Source organism: Corvus kubaryi, unplaced genomic scaffold (assembly GCF_017639235.1).
Source record: "Corvus kubaryi isolate FWS band 111438036 unplaced genomic scaffold, C.kubaryi_AGA036_p1.0 37398, whole genome shotgun sequence".
Lineage (NCBI taxonomy): Eukaryota > Metazoa > Chordata > Aves > Passeriformes > Corvidae > Corvus > Corvus kubaryi.
Genome location: NW_024581137.1, coordinates 40,509,507 through 40,530,875, shown reverse-complemented (window position 1 = coordinate 40,530,875; position 21,369 = coordinate 40,509,507). Strand labels below are relative to the sequence as shown.

Sequence of the window (21,369 nt, the reverse complement as noted above, 5' to 3'; positions counted from 1 at the left end):
TTGTTAAATGCATTGTTAGCTAATAAAGGCTTATTGAATTAAGCAGTGGAACCTATCTGAGGCTATGCCCAAGACATATAAAAAAAAGAACAGCATGCAAAATAATCTGCATTTCCAGCAAGTGGCATTTTTACTAGTCCACTGGTTCCTACCTGGTGAGGAACACCAGCACTTCAATTCAGTTTTGACACAGCATGGAACACAAGTTCATAATTTATTCTTCTGGATTTGTTAGTTTGAAATAAAAATTATGAGTGGCATGAGAGAAAAGAAAATGAGGCAGAAAAGGGGATTGTAACAAGGTCCATACTGTGTTTTTGTCTTAACAAACAAACAAACACCACAGTATAGAAATGACCATACTAGTCAATATAATGAAAAAATCAAAACCCAGGACTTTCCATTTGTGGGTTTTTTAAAGCTTTAAACTCAGTGTTGTTTAGTTGTTGAAGGAAAAAACAGCACTTTGGGGTTTTAATCACCAAAGTTTTATACAGGCCTGTAAGTTATTAAAAATAACAGAAGTTACTTTGTCATTTTGAGTAGTATTAATTTAATAGCAGTATTTAATAATAGTATTACCTAATTTGGGGCAGTTGCTTTCAACTGTTTTCAAGTTTTTTTAATGCTATGAACAAAATTTTCTGCATTAGATGCCTATCACACCATTCTAATCAGAATGTATCAGGTAATTCTGAGACTAATTCTATGGGAACACGTTTTTTCCTAAGACTTTTTCTTTAGAATTTCTTAACGCCCTTTCTTTAAAAAAAGAGACATTAAAAAAAAATCCTTCAAAAATTGACAAATTTATGATGCCCCCTAAATCAAAATTACAAAAGCCCAACAGAGATCTAAGAAAACAGCTGAAATCTTACAGGATGGACCTTAGCAGCAGATCTTTGAGGCTATTCCAAGTTTTACCACTATTCCGATTGCACATCCGCTAACATGACCGAATAAGTGAGCAGACAAGATTTGGTCATACTTGCTCTGTTAACTAATAGTTTAAGCAAAACCTTATCTTTGAACTATTACTTTTTACCTGCTATAGAGGTACAAGCTTACCTTCGCTTATAACCTAGGATGATGGTGTTCTTTTAATCAGAGCACTGCACAAGAAACATACTAGCACACTCTTATTTGAGACTCCCATGGTCAAGAGGTGGGTAAGCACTGAGAATACATCCACAAGAGCCCAGTAAGCAGACACAGCACTCTGATGAAACTTTGCAGAAGTAAGTAGGTAAACGCCAACCCTTGACATAAAATCAGTCATTTATGCTAAATAGGAAGGGGGTGGGGGGTAGGAGAAGAGATTTAAAAAAAAAAAAAAAAAAATCACACAAACAGGTTGCTTTCAGTGGAGAAAAACTGCATGGTAAACTAGGCTCTCCTGACTGAATCTCTTCAAACTAGTACGGACCTTATGAACTAAAAGAAGACTCGCTGAAGCAGTGGAGGACTTTGTTAATTCAAATAAAGGAGCTCACCTTTATGGCTGTCAACCAAAACTCACAATTTCAATCTCCCTGTATATCTCAAAACCAAATGACTCTTTAAATGGTAGTACCTGTGAGTAAGATCCCGACAAGTAAATCTATGACCACTTGGAAACAAGTTTAGTAGTGAGGCAAGATACACAACTCCTTTGCTTCTCTGGGGAAAAAAAAAAAAAAAAGCCCCCAAGGCAACTCCTAAGAAACAAAGCCAAAGGAAGGACAGGAATTTTAAGCAGTTAACCTATGGAGGGCTCTCTAGTTCAGCTAAATACTGAGAGAAGGTCCATCTCCTAGGGTATACTTCCTTTTTTTGTGACAACCTGAAGGAAAAAAATACTATGGTATTTCTCTTCCTGACTCATAAATACGGGTTTTTCCCATTGCTTTTTCAATCTATCTTCTGACAGAGGTTAATAAATAGAAGTGATGGCGCACAATTCTTGCTTATTTAACTTTTCCACGTCAATTGTTTTACAGACCTTTGTCTTATCCCTTCTCAGTGTCTCTTTTTGAGGCCACGAGTCCCTCATTATTTACTCACTCCTTATAAAGATGTTCTCTGCCATTGTTCACTGCCATGGCTCTTCTTGTACCTCTTCTGGCATGTACCGTATCTGTTTTGAATAGTAACTGTCCTTTCCCTTTAACATGGATTTTATTTGCCCTCTTAACCACCTTGTCAACACAGGCTGGCGAGGTCTTTCAGCAGTTTGTGACAGCTGATGGTCATAAGGGCTCATTGCATAACCCAGCATAACCAGCAAACTTGGTGTGTGTTCCTCCTCCTCCTTTCCCCAGATCAGTTATGAATACATTGAGCTGTACAAAAGGCCGAGTCTTTCCAAGACTCTCATGGCAAACCTCTACTCCGTGAAAACTGAGCATTGACTTACTTGGGGTTTTTTAAAAGTTTTAATCTGCTACTAAACTATGACACAATCCCTCCCCTTAACTCCAAACTGTTCAATTTAAGTGCTGTCATTGAGTTAGTGTGTAGTGATCTTTGGAAATGAAAAATAAAGGAGAACTTACTAAAATACCAAATTTTTAATTAATTTCTTTAAAGTAGTTTTGATCAATTTGTGCCAAAGAGATACCACTAGGTTTTGGGTGAAACCACTTTATTTCTTTAGAAAACCAGTCCAGAAGAATGATGTAAAAATACGAACTGCCACCTGTATGAACAAATTGCTATTTGATATTGAAATGTAATCTGTGTTGGTCTTCACATAGTATTTATGCTATCCATGCACACACACACACACACATTAACCTTGATTTTAATTCTTCATGTTTCTATCCACTATCTTAGATCACTGTAGATAAGTTACAAGTTCATTGCTTATAAGCACACAAAAATATATATATTTGATATATTCATTGTAAGAGAGATTCCCATCACAAAATGAAAATGCAAGAAACAAGGAGTATAAAATCATCATGTATAGTGTAGTATTCCTTCATACTTAAACACTAATCACGGTGACTTTCTGCAACTATAACTTCATACTCTCTTATCTTGATAAATGTAGTCTTGTCCAACTTAAATTCATACAAAATACTATCATAAAGGTATTTTTTCTGGTTCATTACTTCAACTATGCCACCCTTCTGCATTTCTCTCATGCCTCCCTTTTTCCTTCACCATCAAACATGAACTATGGATCTTCATTTGCATGACTTTTCAAACACAAAACATATATGTCAATGTTCATTTGTTACCAAGAAGTCAGCCTTGGCCATCCCTTTGCCAGGGCTAGCTTAGCTGTCCAGTTGTTAAACCTCCCAAACAAACCACTCTTTAACTGATACCATCATTTTTGCATAAAACCCAGAAAACTTTACATACTTTCCTTTTTAAAATCCTTTCTTATGTTCTGATAAAAGACTGGTTAGAACACTGATGAACTGCAACCAGCATTTATGCCACTAGTCATAATATGGTTATTAATAAGCACTTCCTCAGACTACATTTAAAAATATCTATGTGCTCTACAAAATAAGACTATGTAATATTATGGGGAACTTCCAGCCACTACAACGTTTCACAACAAATATAATGTTTATTAACCTATTTTCCAAACAAATTACGGTTTCTTTTAACATTGAAAATAAGCAGGTCAGTAACATGGTTTTCTATCTTAACTCTTGTGATAGTTTACCTGAGTTGCAGCAACAACAGTAGTTATAGAAGGCGCAGTTGAAGGTGATAGAGCTCCCACTTGCTGCAAGTGGCCTGAAGCCTGCTGAGGTAAATGAGAACTGGAAACGGGAGTGCTAGATCCTGAGCCAGATACTGCATTTGGAAATGATACTGCTACATCATTGCTGCTAAAAATACCTGAAAAAAATTACAAAAACGATTACATGCATCTCTCTCTCTCCCCCTCCCTCTGTTTACTAGTAACCATGTAAATATGCAGTAGAAAATTAATCAAGACAAGCAAGATCACTCAATACGTAATGCAGAAAGCTCCTGTGTAGAAATTCTAACCATGCTGATTGATAAAAGTGCTCTCGTCATTTAACATTCTACAGTTCAGGGAATACAGATTGATTCAGTTTTAAGTTTTCGTAAAACATGTGTGATAAATCAAATATTTATGCACATTACAAACTGCTCAAACATTAACAGTGGCAGAATTTTTGGCTAAAATGCCTGCCTTCAACTGAATCTGCTATCAGAGTTTGCTCTTTCAATGTATTACTGTTAAGTAAAGAGTGAAGTATTGGGCTATGTAACTGAACACACACCATACAAATGGAAAAAATACTTTTTAATTTTAAAATAAAGGTTATTGAACAACATACATTTGTCCAAAACTGTAATTTTGGCAACTAAGGATTGCTCGTGCTTTTTCAGGAAAATATTGACAGCAAGTCTGAGGACAAAGTACTCAGATTTGCCAATAGAGCTGGTCGTATTTCATTTATTCACAAACTAAAATTCCATCCATGATCTATACGAATGCGTGACTAACATTTCTGCTAGAACGGCCAACAAATAAACAACTAAACACGTTAACATTAGTCAGACTTGTAAGTTAGCAATTTAAATAGGAAGAGTTCATACCCCTCTGTGAAGCCATTACTTCTGTTCATCTACATGCAGGGTAAAGTTCGTTATAGAGGTTGGGAAAAAAAACCCTACTGACCAGAAGCCCAGGACAAGAAGTAGTACCTGTCTATGAAACCGTTAGGCTCCACGTGCATTAGATAAGTGAGCTGTCAGCTGGCCAAGGAATATCAAGCATGGTAGCACTGAACTGCAGTTAGAGGAAGAGTGCCACAGGGAGTAAACAGAAGTAGAATGAACATGGTTAGATCAAAAAAAGCAACAGAACTGAAATGCCAGTTAGAAGGCAAAGGGTGGAGCTAGTTTGTCACTCATACAAATAATGATTTGAAGAAGGCAGTGACAATAAGAAGATACGCAATGTTAAAACACCACTCGCCACCCAGATAACCCTCTGAGCACAGGCAGTCAAGGGAGACTAACATCATCCAAACCCACACATAATATGCAAACACTGATGCATCTTAAATTCCCTGACTCTATTAACTGTCAAGAAAAATGGAAGAGAAAATCAGCCAGACCCACTAGAGAAAGAAGATACAAAAAAGCAGCTGAAGACACATCGCGACAACTCTTTTCTCCTGCCTAACCAAGGTTAGTGACTTATCTTCTCCCCAGTCTCTTCATCATAGAGAAATTCCATACCTGTTCTGCTTTTCTACTGACCTTCATATCTTTTTCCATTTAGTACACCTTCCCCTCCTTGTTCTTTTTTTGTCACCATCCCCAAAACCTACAGTTACCGCCTCATTAGCAGTTAAGATCCTTTCGCTTTGCTATGACCTTTTTCCAGCTCTAGCTGGATCATCTAACTAGACAGCACATTTTTATGGATCCTGCTCTAATTTGTCCTTATACACCAGCAAAAAGAGCATGATTAACAAACAACCTTGCTACTGAGTCTATTCTTAAATGTGACATAATTACAACCACAAAAACTGAAATATAACCCAGGTCCTCAAAAGATTTTTTCAACTTGCTTTTAATCAACAATTTCAAATTAATAAAAAGGATGAGATTTGACCCTTTGTTTTTTGAATGCAGTAAAACAATTAAATATACAAACCTTCTTGAAAATATGAGATTCTCATGAATTATCAGGCTTCAGGAACCATAAGGTTTAAGAGTAAAAATAATGAAATATCACAACACCTATGAGTAAACCATAAGAGCTCATCACCACAAACACTATCACTCTCATAAAACATCAATAGCAATGAGAGGAGAAAACAAAATTTTTGGTGAGAGACAAGTACCAAAACTTAAGGATATTTTGCCAGAACGGGAAAACAACTTCAAAATTTTAAAGCCATTGTAGATTTTTTTTTCTTAATTTTTAAAAATCTTACATACTTAATAACCGCAGAGCTTCTGCTGCTTCTATTTTAATGATAAGGTTTATTCTTCCTCTTAAAAATAAAATTCTGGAATCAAGCAAATAGTTATGAAATCACAGGCAAAAAAATATTTCAAAAGAAAGACAAGCAGCAAACTAGTTTGCCAGTGGAATGAGGTAAGCTAATATTTGTTGCCAGTTGTTGCAGCAGTATTAAAACCACTGTTTGTTGTTGTTGCAAAATACAGGACACATATGACCTATCAGTAGACCCTGTTTGGGATAAGTATTTCCATTCAGCAATCCCTTACCTAACGCATAAAGTACATGCACCTTCTGACACTACTCATGCAACCAAGATACTACTCCATGCAGCATTCAAATAAGAACTGTATGCTGAACATTCAAATAAAGTCTTGATTTTCACACAGTTTCAAAAATACCTGTATAAAATCTATGTGTATATCATATTAGAAAGCCAAGACAATACACATTTGAAATGTCTCTAACATACTAAGTTGTCCTTTGGGGTTTGGGGAGAGATAAATCACTTTCTGGATCAGGAAGGAATGATAACAAAAACCTGAACAAATCTCTGTAAACTACATTAATGTTTGAAACGAACAAACCACCTTGAAGTCCTTCCCATATTACTGAACAGCTGTACCTTGTGATGAATGGCACTGTGTAATTTGCCAGAGGCATAAATAGCATGGTCAAACACAATCTTCAGCATTTTAACCAGAACACAGTTCTTCAGCTCCAGGTAGAAATGGACATGTAACATGTTCATCTAAAGTCTGACTGTGTGTGTGACACCACTAACACAGCTGCAGAACACTGACTTCAGGTTCTAACAGATAAAATGCACAGGTAGCCTGCACTGCTGGAGTGAAAGGCTTAACAAAAAGGCAGCTGCAAAAAAAAAAAAAAAAAAAAAAAAAAAAAGGTGTCTCTGGACACTGCCTGCTTAGCACAGAAAGGTAGCACTATAGAGCAGGGAACACATCAGATAATGCAGACTGGAAAAAAATGCATTCTTTATGCACCATCAATGACAAAATCAGTAACAGAGGAAATAAAAGCACTTTAAGAATAGTGAAAAACAAAATAGCCTCAAATCAAAATATACACCAGGTGGCACACAGAACACTTTTAGCGGTTTTATTGAAAACCTCAAAAGTAAGTAGTTCCATGAGCGGAAGAATTAACAAAACTGATTAAATTCTGGATTTCCAGTGTTGCATCTCACAGATTACATCAACATACTAAGCTTTACCACCACAATTTCTGTACCTAGCTATGAAATCCTCAGTTCTTATTTTCTAGTACTACAGCCCCCTCCATTACCCAGCTCTCTTACATTCCCTTCTTAATGCCAGTGACTGCCTAGCTCACCAAGAGACAAAAAACAAGCAGTGGCTACTTTTGTAGCCATACACCATCCATTCCTATTACAGGAACATACATGTTTTAGAGGTTTTTTTCTGTAAACTGGATAACAGATTTAAAGCTTACTGTGGGCCAAAATCAAGAGAGAGACCATCTATACTGCTTCCTTAGGAAGCTTGTAAAATTGTCTCCCTAAAGCTGTATTTTCTTTTGTAGGTCAGTAAGCTGAAACTATTACAACAATTTTGAAAAGAGGAAGTTATCTGAGATATCTGTCATAGGTTTCTCATCTTAGCATTTTGTCAAAACTTCAGGAATAAGAATAATATGGCCAAAAAGGCTGTTTTTCAAATGTAAACTTGCAGGCCCACAAAAGTTGCACAGAACTACAAAACGTTCCTACTTGGGTCATGGGGTTGGGACAACAACCTCAAGGGAACTCAGAATTCGAAGAAATAAAAGGAAATTTTGAGTTATAAGAACAAGAACTTCTTTACACAAACTGAAGCTATAAACATGTTTTCAGTACCTTCACTCTGTGTGGTAGTCCCAAAAAGTCTCCCCTAAACCCATGGCAACTTCCAATACAGTGCAAAATGAAAAGGTGTCTTTGCATGAAGCAGTCCATCATTATTAGAAACTAAACATGTACAAAAAACTGATGAAGTTCCATTACACAAGAAGGAGCATGTTCTATTCCAGTACAATGTTAACAGTGGAAGAAGCATCCCACTATGTTATTTTGTAATAGGAACATAAACTAAAGTGAATCTAATGCAAAATAGATGCAAACAAAAACAGGTTATTTTTGACAGTTGTTTAGAAGGAGAAGAAAGTTGCACTTGAAACTGCCAAGCTAGCAACAGTATTTCACTTCAATTTATGAGATAATGAGCTTGGATGCTAGGGCCAATCTGTTTCCTTCATGAAGAAATCCGAAATCTAAGAATCAAATAACAATGCTCTTTTCCTGCTGGTGATGAGGAAAGTGGTAGAGTTCACTTTCACATAGGTTTCTACAAGATTCTGCAATAACAGTTCTAGAAGTGCACAGAAATGAAAGTTACTGATCTGCAGCTGGATAGCAAGCTACCATTTCCCTCCCTTTCAGTGACTGGGCATCCTTTTTTGATGGACAGGCAGCAGCCTGTCACAGATCAACAGTCAATGTCTTCCTTTCACAAAGGGCATTCTGAGTACTCTCCATAACTGAGGTGGAAGTAAAAAACCCCACAGACTCAAAATATCCAAAGAATACACAGTGCTGAGGGGGGTGGGGAGGAGGGAAGATACAAAGTACACGTGTACATGTTTTCAAAAACTGGTTTTCTAACTGTTTTGAAACAGTTGTTCCAGTTTGGTATCTATTGACGGAATGCAGACTGCCACAATTATTCCCTTTGAGAATACTCTGTAGAGCAGATTTATAGTCAAAGACCAAAATACTTGACAAGAACTTTGACACAACCAAGGAACACAATCCAGCATGGCAATATGACATATATATGGTGAATCCATGATTGTATCACCATCATATACAGCGAAGACGTGACTTTGCTATCAAACTCCATTAAAATTAACCCCGAATCCTTGGCAGCTAAGCCAGCAAAAGACGTTCAGTTAATCTCTTCTGTCTACTCCCATCCCTATGTTCAAATCCCTGACTGTACAGTTATCTATAATCAATCAGAAATGTATTCAACAACAGGGTAAGGGTGAAGGATCAGAACTGATGTGCTACCAAAATGGTCTACTGTGTTCAGCTAGTCCCACTTGCTATAGTGAACAATGGTATTTTACACTTGATTCTGTGTTCATTGATGACTACTCATGTCAGCAGTCATGTTCCCACTTGGAATTAATCCAAGCTGATACAGGTCTCACACTGCAACCCTCCACTGCAGAAGGGCTCAAACCCACTTTTTCGTAGCCCACCCAAGATGAATTTTCTCTCTGAGAGAAAAGGTCTGAATGTGCCACTAGGAGACAGATGAATGACGTGCTGGACTAGGAACACAGGGAGAACTGTACTGTTTTTCTAGCTCACTATATCCATCTCTAACAGCGAACAATAACAGCTACACAAGCAAAAGTACAAAAAAAAGGGCAAGCATATAGTAATACATTCCTCAAATGTTCTCCCAGCCTCTAGAAATCTATAATGTATGAATTTTGAGTGTGAGGAACAGTCTTTCTAATTATTAGCCTTAAATCTGCTTCCAGACTTGCCCCAGTGAATACCTTCCAATCCTTTCTGAACAGCTGTAACTTTTCACACCATATCTCATGGCAAAGTTAAATCTTAGTTAAAGTGTTCAGTCTTTTTTTGGGGTGGAAGATGGCCGACACAGGGGCAAAACTCCTTTCACTTGTTTCCTCCAGATACTCAGATTTCTCACAATAATCTTTGAAATGCTTTATAACTGCCTGTTGACGTTTCACAATTAATTCAGCTTTATGAAATAGGACATGTTAAGAATTTCATACTTGTTCTACCATGAGTCAAAAAGTTTTCAAGTACTCTTCTAGAATAGAATACTAAGATAAAGAGCTCTGTGATCATATCTGAGACACATATGCTCATAACCACAAAAAAGACCTGTAGTTCAAGTGTGTCACAGCACAGAAAGATCTTTGTAAAAGAAGAAGTTAAACAGATATGAAAGAACGATTGATAAAGACCTTAACTTTTTAAGGTTTAAAGTTTACATGTTCACTTTTGTAACAGTGAGCCAATACATACAAGCCTAAGTGACTTAAATACAACAAAGTAAAACCAAAGCAGTTTTAGGCTCACTTAATGAGTATTCATGAATATGAGCATGACTTGTGATCTACGTTTCTTAATGATTTCAGAGAAAATTTACTGTGTTTGCTTAAGATCTCTGAAAACATACCATAGCTGCAAACCATTCTGACAGCAATCTACCTCAGTGCTGAAATGGTGAGTCACTGGAAGCACTAGACTCATCTTCACTACTAACATAATACAGTCTTTTATGGGAGTTTCTACTTCAGAAGTTCTCTCTTTTCGTTTCCAGTGATCTGAGGCTGGTGTCTTTGAAGGGAGGGGGGAAGATGGGACAGCTGTTGCCCAGTTTCTGAAGGCCTACAAATAGTTGTCACTAGCAACAGTTACAGCTTTGAAGTGGTATTCTAGAACCTCATGGTCAGATAGCTGTCCTTAAGACTGCAATATCTGACAACCAAACAGTAACTACTCAGTATTTTGAAATGTGCGTAACAGGACTATTTCAGGCTAACTTTTTAATTTACTCTTCTCTTGTTCTTCGTTTTTATCAATTTAGATGGTTTAGCTGAGCACTACTGTCTCCACACTTCAACGCAGGCAGATGCCTTTTTATCAAAACTGAAAAACTCTGCCCAAGTTGGGCTAGTTTAAAACAAAAGAAAATTAATTCATGCTCAGATTCTGTTTAGTTTAGGTTATCTTGTAAAAAAAATCATACCACATATACTGAATTTCACCTGCACTGATGCAGAGGCCAAGGCTACAGAACTGAAGTTTCTTTGGAAACACGTCTTCTAAAAACAATCACAGAACTGAGACTGGCACAATGGATGTCTGTTCTGTATTACGACTCTCCTCACTGCAACTCAAAAATCAGCGTAAGACAGAACAATCAATAACAAAGACCTAAAAACAGAGTATGAAATAAAATAGACAGAAGACAGAACAAGCAAGAACTGAAGTAACCACAGAAAGGCAACAAGTGAACATTACCATTTACAGCTATCTCTAACAGAAAATAATCAGGTCATTGCTTCCCATAGTCCTTTTTTTAAAGTATGCACTAAAACTGTCAAGAGATATGTGCGCTCTGTATGTATATGTGTGCATATACAGATATGTGTATCCCTCTTGCTCCTTTTCAGTGGCAGACCCACAGAAGAAGAGACAAGACTGCAAGATCAAGTCAAAAAGTTTGACTGTAAGATCCAGAGTACGACTTGGAAGGACAAAGCACATTCTTATCACACAGTGAATAGCAGTGACAACTTTACATCTCTCAGCTGCAAATTTTGTTGTTTTTTAGAAAAAGGTTCTGAAAAAAGCATGAAAAATATAAGAAGTTGATTATACAACTGGAAAACACAGCACTGAGTATACCCAGTCTCTTACTGGCAAAACTGCAGTGTGCCACTGTCTGCTTTGAAGTGTCTTGACTCCTTTCTATTAAGTCAGGCATCTTAATGGAACAGCTTTCATGACTCCATTTTCTAATCATCTTTTTTAGGACTAGATCCTTTCAAACCAATTCAATATTTTAGCTATTATCTTTCCTCCTTCACAGTTTGTCAGCACCGAATTTCAACTGACAGGCTTCGCCCACCACCTTTATAGCAAAACTATCAATAATAAACCTCTCTGCTCCAAACTTGTATTTGTTTCCACTCAAACTAAAAGTCACAGGTTTTCTTTTCGGTACTTTATTGCTGATGTGCAGCCAGCTTAAACTCAGTGCAACGAAAAAACAAGCTCCTGACACAGACTCCATCAAAACTCTTACTGACAGTAACATTTACAACCCTCAGCATTACCTGACTCATAATCTGAACATGAGTAAATTTTGGAGTAAATGATCTTCCTTTATTTAAATATTTATCTCAAGTTTTAATACTTTCTTTTCATCCTATATAAACACATGACAAGATCTTTTCTTGCTGTTCATATTATCAAAATTTCTACCAACCCTCATTGATTCCACCCAGATATATGCTTCTGACAAAACAAGAGCCCTGCAATACTGGGGTGGGGGGAGGGAAAGGCAATAATGGGGCAAAAAAGTAACCAACTTCACCTCAGAAGGTACCATGAAACATCACCACCACCACCCCACCATCCCCCAAAAAAGTAGTTAGATTATAAATCCTGTTCAAACACCATTCTTAAACAAACATGTAGCTACCATTATGCTGTTCCACAACAGTAAGTTATATAAAGCATTACTATTGTTTGGCAATATATGTCCTTCCAACTATCTATGCCATTTAAAAAACAAGAAGTGCAATGTGGGAATAAGTCACAAATGGTGTTCCATCGATTTCTATTCTACACCTTCTTGTGAATCTATACCTCTTCAACATTAAACAGCAAAAAGGCTCTGCTTATAAAACAGCAGAAACTCACCAAGTCCAAATTCAGCACCCTTTGTCAGATACCCTTCAGATGTTTACTTTTGTTCAGAAAAATGGTGAGCTTGCTTTCCTTCATCTCAAAGCTGGTTCAGAGTACTGTATACCTGGGAGAGTGAGAGGGAAACCCTATATCAAAAGGAAAAAAGCTAAACCTACTTTACTAAAGCAAAGCAAATCTAGAGAAATTTCATTATTTCTCACCACACGTAGACTGTGAAACATAAAGGTAATGTAACATTAAAATTTTTATTATTTAAGAGACCCACCAATCTAGACATGTGCCTAACAGGTGTAATTCATGGCTCTGACAGTATGAAAAGCAAAAGTTCTATAAAACTGTAATGACTGCTAGCTCTATATGCAAAAAACTTGACCATGCAAAGTTTCAAACACTTAAATTCTTTTGCATATTCTGAATTTCAAGTCAATACAATTAGCAATGCATACAGCACTGCTCTTCTAACATACATGCACAGCAGTAAGAAAAATTCTATTTGGCTGGCACAAATGGGTAAAAAAATTACATTTTTTTATTAACAGATCACCTGACACCAATTAAATATCACACTGAGAAACAAACTTGATAATCTTCAAAACTGGCCTCATGAGAGGGTTTTCAATCTTTCAATAACTTGTGAATATAGCTATGATTGTTTCCTACAAACTAACAATAGCCTTGAAAAAGTAAACCAAGTTCTAATTTAAGAAGATATTTCATTTCCACTGGCTATGAGTGAATAGAGAAAAAGGGGTACAAAGCCAATGCTGAATACTAAAGGGAAACAGCCATTAGATACATTAAAGATTCAATATTGCTCCCTCTGAAACTGATAGTTCTGTTATCAGTGACACAAATGAGCAGCATCAGGCTGTCAGAACAAAGAATGGACAAAACAAGGCCACCTTCACATGCATTACTTGTAGTAATTTAAGTAGTCAGGAAGGCAAGTGGGAGAATGCCTGAGGTAGACACCACTATAACACACCTATGAATGGAGCACAGAAGAAGGACTAGAAAACACTATTCACAAAATTAAAGAAAAGGATCTCAGAACTGGAATAAAACTGTTATCGTTTTACTTCACACATACAAAAAGATCATAAAAAGAGAACTGAGGAACTATTGACCTATCAGGCTCCTGCAGACAATCTACAAAAGTTTTCACTCACGTACCGAACAATTGACGCACTGCAGACCTGTATTTCACCCAATCCATAGAATATGCAGACCTTCAATCAGGCTTTTCCACAAAAGGCTACCCTTTGTGATAAATGAACCTCTGAAAAAGATTCTAATATAACTTACCATTATGTATGGCATTCATCAACTTCGAGAAAGCTTTTGAGTTAGGAGAAAAAGGGCTTCATGTTAAGATCATGTTTAACAGACGCACAAAAGAATATATGTATAGACAGGAATTTCAGTGAACAATAATATACCTGAATACATCTTTCTTGTATTAGAGCTCTGATCATTTACAGTAGCACAAATTGTAAAATGGATTTATTTCTATCCACTGTAATTTTTTACTTATATTTCTTTTATCAATGTTGGTTAATTTTAAATGTCGAGTATAAGAACATTCCAGCACATGCCAATTAGCTGTATTCTAAAGCTAATATTACAAATAAAAATTCAAATTCTTTCCAGTGGCAATCAGTACCCCCAAGAAAAGACTGATTTTAATTTCATTGTCTGCAACAAATTTAGAAACTCAAACGGAAGTTGCCTTGCTAATTTTAATCACGAGGCATCTGTTTTGCTTCACTGATACATTGAGATGAATTCAAGCAATCAAGTCTAACAGAAAACGGTTGTGTCTCCTGGACTTTAGAGAGCTCAGTTCAGGAACAACTCAGATACATAGAAAGAATGTCCAACTAGTGGTACATGAACGGAGATGCTCACATGAACTTCCTTTCCTTCACGGGTTGGGGTTTTTACAGAGTATTGATCTCTAATCCTGAAGTGCCAGAACACACTCACATCCTCTGCCGTGCAGCTGAAGTCTCTAACACAGCCTCCACAGCACCACAACATCATAATGCCCAGTTGCAGAGTGGTGGCAGTCATGCAGATGCCAGCCCTCTTCCACTTATCCCACCAGCTTATTCCTGCTTAAGATAATGACCTCATGACTATAGAATTATTTTAGTTTCAGTTTGCTTGTTCGCTCTTTCACACTACTAAGGAACAAAGCCCTCAGTTCACACATCCGGTTTGATAAGATGATCGAATTAATGACTTTACAGGCCAGATCAGGGGCAAACACCTCTGTCATGCTTCCATGGGGGAATTTTCTACCTGCATCAGCCTCTGAGATCTGACTGCAGTAACTATTTGGGTTCCAACAGGGCAACTGCCTTTAATGATTTATTTTTCTCTTCTTTACTCTTGCCACAACTGGAAGCTACTAAACATTGCTGTCATAAGCTAATTTTTAACTGCCAGGCTCTTCTGAACATCAGAATTTCAAAAAAAATGAATTAAGAACAAAGACATCTTAAACTTCTGTCATTCATATTCAAACATTACAAAACTAATTCAGAAGCAGTTTTAAAAAATTTAAAAGGCTTGACTTTTACCTACTGACTAAAACTGAGTAATTAGCCAAAGGTACTTCAATGGAAATACTTCTAAAATTTGGAATATTTTAATTAAAGCACTATATGCTAAGTGTGTTCTCTAAAAAATATAAGTATTAATGTTGGGGGGTTTAAATTTTGTGGTACAGAAAAAATGCACAATATACAAAATTCTGTATGATTCTTAACATAAGTGCATTAATCTGAAATAAATGAAACTGATAATTTTAATTAACCTTCTCAGCAGTTTTCAGAGAACTAACAAAATACAAAAATACACTTATAATTTACAAGGAAAAAAATGCACAGAGCTAATATGACTGGAATCGCATTACACTATGCAGACAAATTCTTTCTCAGGTGCAGAGGACACAATGCAACTGCAGTCTGCCACTCTTAAGTGCAGAACCATTTCACCCACACCTACTCTCCACAGCCTTTGATTATAATTATATCAGTTCATTCCATTTATGCTCAGATTTTTGTGCACAAGAAATAGCAGCCATTTTAATCCATCATTGCTTTCAACACTAAAGAAAGTCCCTTTCAAATTTAAGGAACCATTGGGTAGGTTTGGAAGGAGGCTTGGGGTGATGGGGTTTTTTTTTTCTTTTCTCTTCATTTTTTATTTTTTTCAAACAAGCTCAGTCCTAGACTGCTGAAGCTGTACCTTTTGCTTTTGTTTCTTTAAAACTGTACCACACAGGAGCTACCACTAATCCAAGCAATCACATACAACATATTCTCAAACATCACTCAAGAGGTATGAGAAAGTTTCAAAGCAGAATACACTAGGTATGTCCCAATGCAAAATTTACTATCAGATAACACTTCATAGACAAATGAGGAAGACATGCAGCTAAAGAGCTAACAAAACACTAGCTGTTCTAACACAGACCTCATCCAATTACACAAGGAAGGGCCAACACTAGATCAGTCCTGCTTGTGACTGATGGAGCTAATTCTAGACTCCCCTCAAGCCTCTCCACAGAACAGAAGGAGAACTGTTCCCCTACCACCACTCCCTTCCACACTCCATAAATTAGTAGAAGGCAGATGAAAAAAGGTGTTTTATTCTGGAAGGAAAAAAGAGCTACTGTCTTGGTTCCTGTGTAACTGCCTTTATTGGCAGCTACCTCTTTCCTGACTCCTGTACTGAAGTACCCCCTCCCAGCCACCCAGTTTTCTGCTACAATGTACAGACAAGCTATTGAAATCCAACATGCTAAGGTGTCAAGAAAGATTAGGGATGGTGAATGGTAACTATAAACACAGATATAGAGATATAGAGATATAGAGATAGATATGCATGCCAAAAAACTGTATGCTGTAATAGCTGGACTTCTCACTGTTTTCGTTTGCCATCTCTGCTGCCTCTCACACTTTCAGTCTTGGTTAAATTTTTCCTCTCTTCATCCAATCCTTACAGCAGCTGCTATTGTTTGCTTTATTTAGAACCTTGCAGTTATTCCTCCTTAAAATCAATTCTTCTCAGAAAAAACTTCGATGCTTCCAGCTCATTCATTTCAATTTCTGAAATGACTCGGTATTAATACATCCAAGCCACCACCCTCTGGTGTTCATTACTTGTTTTTAAGGGAATTGGTTATGCATACAAAAACTAAAGTTCCATCCTAAGCTTACCACTACTCCACAACAGAAAAAAAGCCTAGTGACTTCATCCCTAGGAAGGATGTTATTTGCCGTAAAGAAGCCCTAAATCCATCAGATTAGGCATTTGTCCATGACAGTTATCACACTTCAAGAAAAAAAAAAAAGTTAAAAAAACCAAACAAAACAAATTCCAGCAATTTGCATTTGACATTCTTATGTGAAAGCTAACTATATTGATAGCTTACGAGCCACTTTTTCATTTGTTTGGGGGAGTGGGGGCTGTGTTTGGTGTTTGGGTTTTTTATTTGTTTGTTGGAGGGGGTTCTGTTGGTATTTTTTTAATTTACTTGGAATCTCTAGTCATTCTTATCTCACAGATGTTCAAAAACAATAAACAATGGGAAACAGAAATAAAACCAAGTCAAGTACGTAGGATCTAACACGATTACTCATGCACAAGTCCCAGTTGCATGTTCATATTCTTTAGTTCTGTTAGCAGTTCCACAAATCCCTTTCTCAACTCAGATTTCTAGAGCTATACAGGTCCAAAGAACACAGATGCTCACTCACTTTTTTATGACAAAATTTTTCCATTTTTCCCTGTTACTTAGTTTAGTGAGAACCCTTTTCTGAACCTTTTACCACTGCATGTAATTCCCTCTCACAAAAACATATGCAGCAAACTAGATCACGGTCAAAATGAACAGTTTACTTCCTGCTATCCTTATGGCCTTCTCACATATCTACCAAATCTGACACTGAAAGATGAAGACTTCTATTTAAAAGCTGAATAAAAAGTATAGAAAGAGCAATATGAAGTAAGGAGTTTGCATCTAAACTAGGTGTTAAATCCAAGTTTGGTTCAAATGGACAAAAAATGGCTTTACATTCAGGATCACATAAGAAGTAGCTTTTCTAACAATACAAAATAGTTTATTTCACTTACTGTTTCCTGCATTACCACCACAAAAGCCCTTGCAAGAACTGTCCTGCTAAGTATTCTGACAGCACACTTCGTGTATATGGCATACCTGTATATCAAGTTCCTACAACACCTTTTCAGGTATGCTTAATACTCTTGAAAGAGAGTTTTATTTGAGTAACCTTCTGGAAATACATTGTTGGCTTACCTCTGCCAATTTTCTGCATTTTAATCATGTTGGGGAGATTTATCAAAAATGAGCTCACATTCAGATGAATCTACATGCAGATCTTCCAGGTACAGGTAATGTTTGTACAATATCAGGAACTACCATACAGTGAAAAGGCACTGGGACACAGTGTCACTTACTGCACCTAAGACACATCTTTATGCACATGGAGCTACCAGGGGACCACCTAACTGCAAATCCTCCACTACACAGCCAGAATTGCTGGGGTGCATTTGCTGCAGCATTGAGCTAAGTGACATGCTACAGTACCACAACACAGATGGCCTGGAGGTTCAGAAAGCTGCTGTTCTTAGTCCTATCACACCCATACAACCTGCTTAAGGAAGAAAAATTAATTACTTACATAAGAAGGAAGCATAGGTACTTGATAATCAGGCACTTGGCCCTATAATATTTGTTTTAAAAAGCAGTATAGCTCCTATACATCAACACATGAATCTCTCCATTCTAAGTCTTAATGGATTTGTCCCTCAGCAAAATCTTTCACTGAAAAGCTTAATTATTTTAAAGTAACTAGTCTTTTTTATGCCATTGTATTATGTTAGCATTTCTATTTAACTTTTTTGTTTTCTTTTTGAAACTTTACAAGGGAATTGCAGGAATTACTACGATGATCAACAACAGCTCTAGACATCACAGCCTCTCCCCAAATATAATCTTGAGACAAACTTCAGTCAGTTTAACTTCTGGTACTGCAGCTCTTCACATCAAATAAATGGAAAGTTTAAAAGCCAAGTACACTTCCTTCTGATTTTAAAAACCTGACTGTAGTGCTGTCACCTCTGACTGACAACAACAACAAAAAAAGAATTTTACCATATGAATTGGACAGTCTTCAGATGGACAAAAATTCAAGAACTATCAACACATACACATCACTTATTTTTCAGCTATATTTGATTTCTGAAAGAGTTGAAAGTCTGTAAGATCTGAAAAGTACAATTTTCAAGGAAGGGTAAAAAAACCCTACTGCTCCTTTTATAGTCAAGCCTCTTCTCTACCCTCCCCCGCACACACTTCTGTATGTTCCCATGTCACCTTTAACAGATTTTATGGAGTTAAAAGACTGATTGCTATCTCACATTTGACTTACAAAGAATGCCATACTCTAGTAATTGACTCCAGATGCTGAAAAATGTTCACACTCAAGAAGATGAATATTTTAATTTTAAAATATATATACAAAAATCTCTTAATTTGATACCATTTTGAAAGTCCATTTTTTTAAGTTAAGCCATTTTAAAGGAGTTTCTGGGAACTAAACAGTTACAAGTAAGAAAACACTTGTATCTCACTTTATTTTCCATGCAGCAATAGAATCAAGGAATATATCCTTGATCTTCAGAAAAGGGATACATCTCTAAAGCAAATATCAAATTCTGTAACAAAGACATCTGATAGATAGAAATCATAATTGCCTCACAGTGTCTCCTTGTTGCCCTGCTCTATTTAAAAGTCTAATTCTTAGTTTTATAATAAGAGTTAGAGAACTAATATAATCTAAGCACAAAACTGGAAGTTTCAGTACATCTTTCTGCCCTTATTTTTTTTAATGTAATAATGATAATACCACATACTTTACTCCATATCTGCAAAGACAATCAGCCACTGGAAAAGCAGGCAATTTATTTTCTTCACTATGCAGACAACAATAGTAGCAAAGCTGTCAGCCAAATCTCATTCATACAGCATAGTTTACGCAGATTATGCAGGCCTAAAGTAAGTTAGTTTTTGTTAGGAGTTCAAACCTAACACCAAATATATACAAGGCTCTTTGTAGGCTTATGGGTCAAATATAAAATAAAAGAAAGCAGTTTACAAAAAGCTCATGGACTTCCCTGAAAACCTTCCCTTACCAAATAAAAAAGATTTATAGCTGAATTTGGAAAGTAGTAATACAGAAACTTAAGTAGACTTTAAGCCCTCCCCAGTCCATTTTCTTCTCTGCCAGTATAGATACAACTAACTAATAGTCTAATCTGTATTCATACATATATTTATTATGTTTCAACAAGTTTGTATTTTGATGCCCAATCTGCAAATAATTCTGTATGGGCAAAAATGTAGACCTGCAGAGTTTCTTGTAATTGTTACTAAATTAATATTTGGGTAGAAGACTCACAAAGCTTGAATAAAAATAGTATTTCAAATAGTTTAGAAATATGTACATCTTTTTGCTAAGCTGTTTAAAATTATGCCTTTCTCCCAAAATTAATAACTACCAAAACTTTCTTTATTTTGTTATTAAATGAAAGACCGAAAAGGGAAGTCAAGAAAATACACATTCCCTTTCCTGTATTAATTTTTTGCTTTGTTGTGGGTTCTTTTAGCATCTGAAATGTATCACAAGTCCATAATTTAAACATACTATTTGCTGTTGACTGTCAGAGAATAACAAATAAATAAATTATGCCATCTTTTGAAATTTAAATAGAAGCTACTGCCCAGAGTCACCATAATTTGGGAATCTAGTTTAAAGATATAATCTTCAAAATTTCTATTTTAACCTGACAGACACGTTCTCATACAACAATTAACTAGTCATGTAACTTCCACAGCTGCCAAGATCTCCTCTGATATTAGCAGGCCTTAGCAGCTTGACATGGAAGCTCTATACATGTCCTTCCCTGGGACATTTTTTTTTCACTTCAGAAAGCCCTCCCATCTGTTTTCACTGAAAAATAAAAACTTCACAATTTTCTTGAGAAAGGAAAACTTTGCCTTGTTTTAAATCAAGTTGTGTTTCAAAGGGATGCTCCAAGAGTTTCTAGTCTTGTAACATTCACAGGGCGGCTGATTTGCATCTCATGCTCAAAACACTGCTTCCATGGAAAGTCAGGCAGCTTGGAGTCTTCAAGAGCGGAACAGGCTGAGTATTTCTTCTTTTCAGCAGCCCATCCAATTAAACACTATATGTCTGTATTTTTCCACTGACTTTTTTTTTTTTTTTAACAGAAAATGGGGCAATTACCTGTATGCAGTATGCAATTACCAAAAAAAAAAAAATCTTGACCAGGAATAGTAATTCTTTTTGTATCACAATTATGATCATGCTTCTAAACATTTTTGTAAACTGAAATATTTTCAAATGAAAGGTATTCCAGTCTAGCAAAGAGCTTCAGACTCTTTGAAAAGGATATTTTAAAAATACCCATCATTGTATGCCTCTTCTCAACTTTCACATTCATAGTCATATTTTAGGAGGAAATTGGTATCATAAATAAAGATAGTACTTTGCTACCTGCACCATGTATGGAGTAATTTCTATTAATTATGATGTAACTTTTCTACCCCTTCTTGAAATGAGTGTCACAGTGAGGACAAGAGCCTTTTTTCCCCCTGAAGTATAATGTTCAGTTCTCCATCATTATTCAGAAGTTTTTCATAACTGTTTTCAAAACACATCTCATTGTTCAGTATTTTTTTGTCCACAGCCTTCTTAATCAAGGAATTCTTATTCATTACATCCAAGTTTATTTTTTACAACATACATTTTTAGAAACCACCCTGAATCCTCAGAGTAAGCAGCAA

At 36.3% G+C, this 21,369-nt stretch overlaps 1 protein-coding gene across 6 annotated transcripts in view; it reads right to left on the bottom strand.

Moving 5' to 3' along the window:
- MLLT10 (MLLT10 histone lysine methyltransferase DOT1L cofactor) overlaps window positions 1–21,369 on the bottom strand; it is a 128,722-nt gene that overhangs the window by 33,043 nt on the left and 74,310 nt on the right. For all 6 annotated transcript variants that reach the window (XM_042043636.1, XM_042043638.1, XM_042043637.1 and 3 more), the window contains one exon: window positions 3,665–3,843. In XM_042043636.1, coding sequence (XP_041899570.1) covers window positions 3,665–3,843 — 179 coding nt within the window. The remainder of the gene's footprint in view (window positions 1–3,664; window positions 3,844–21,369) is intronic.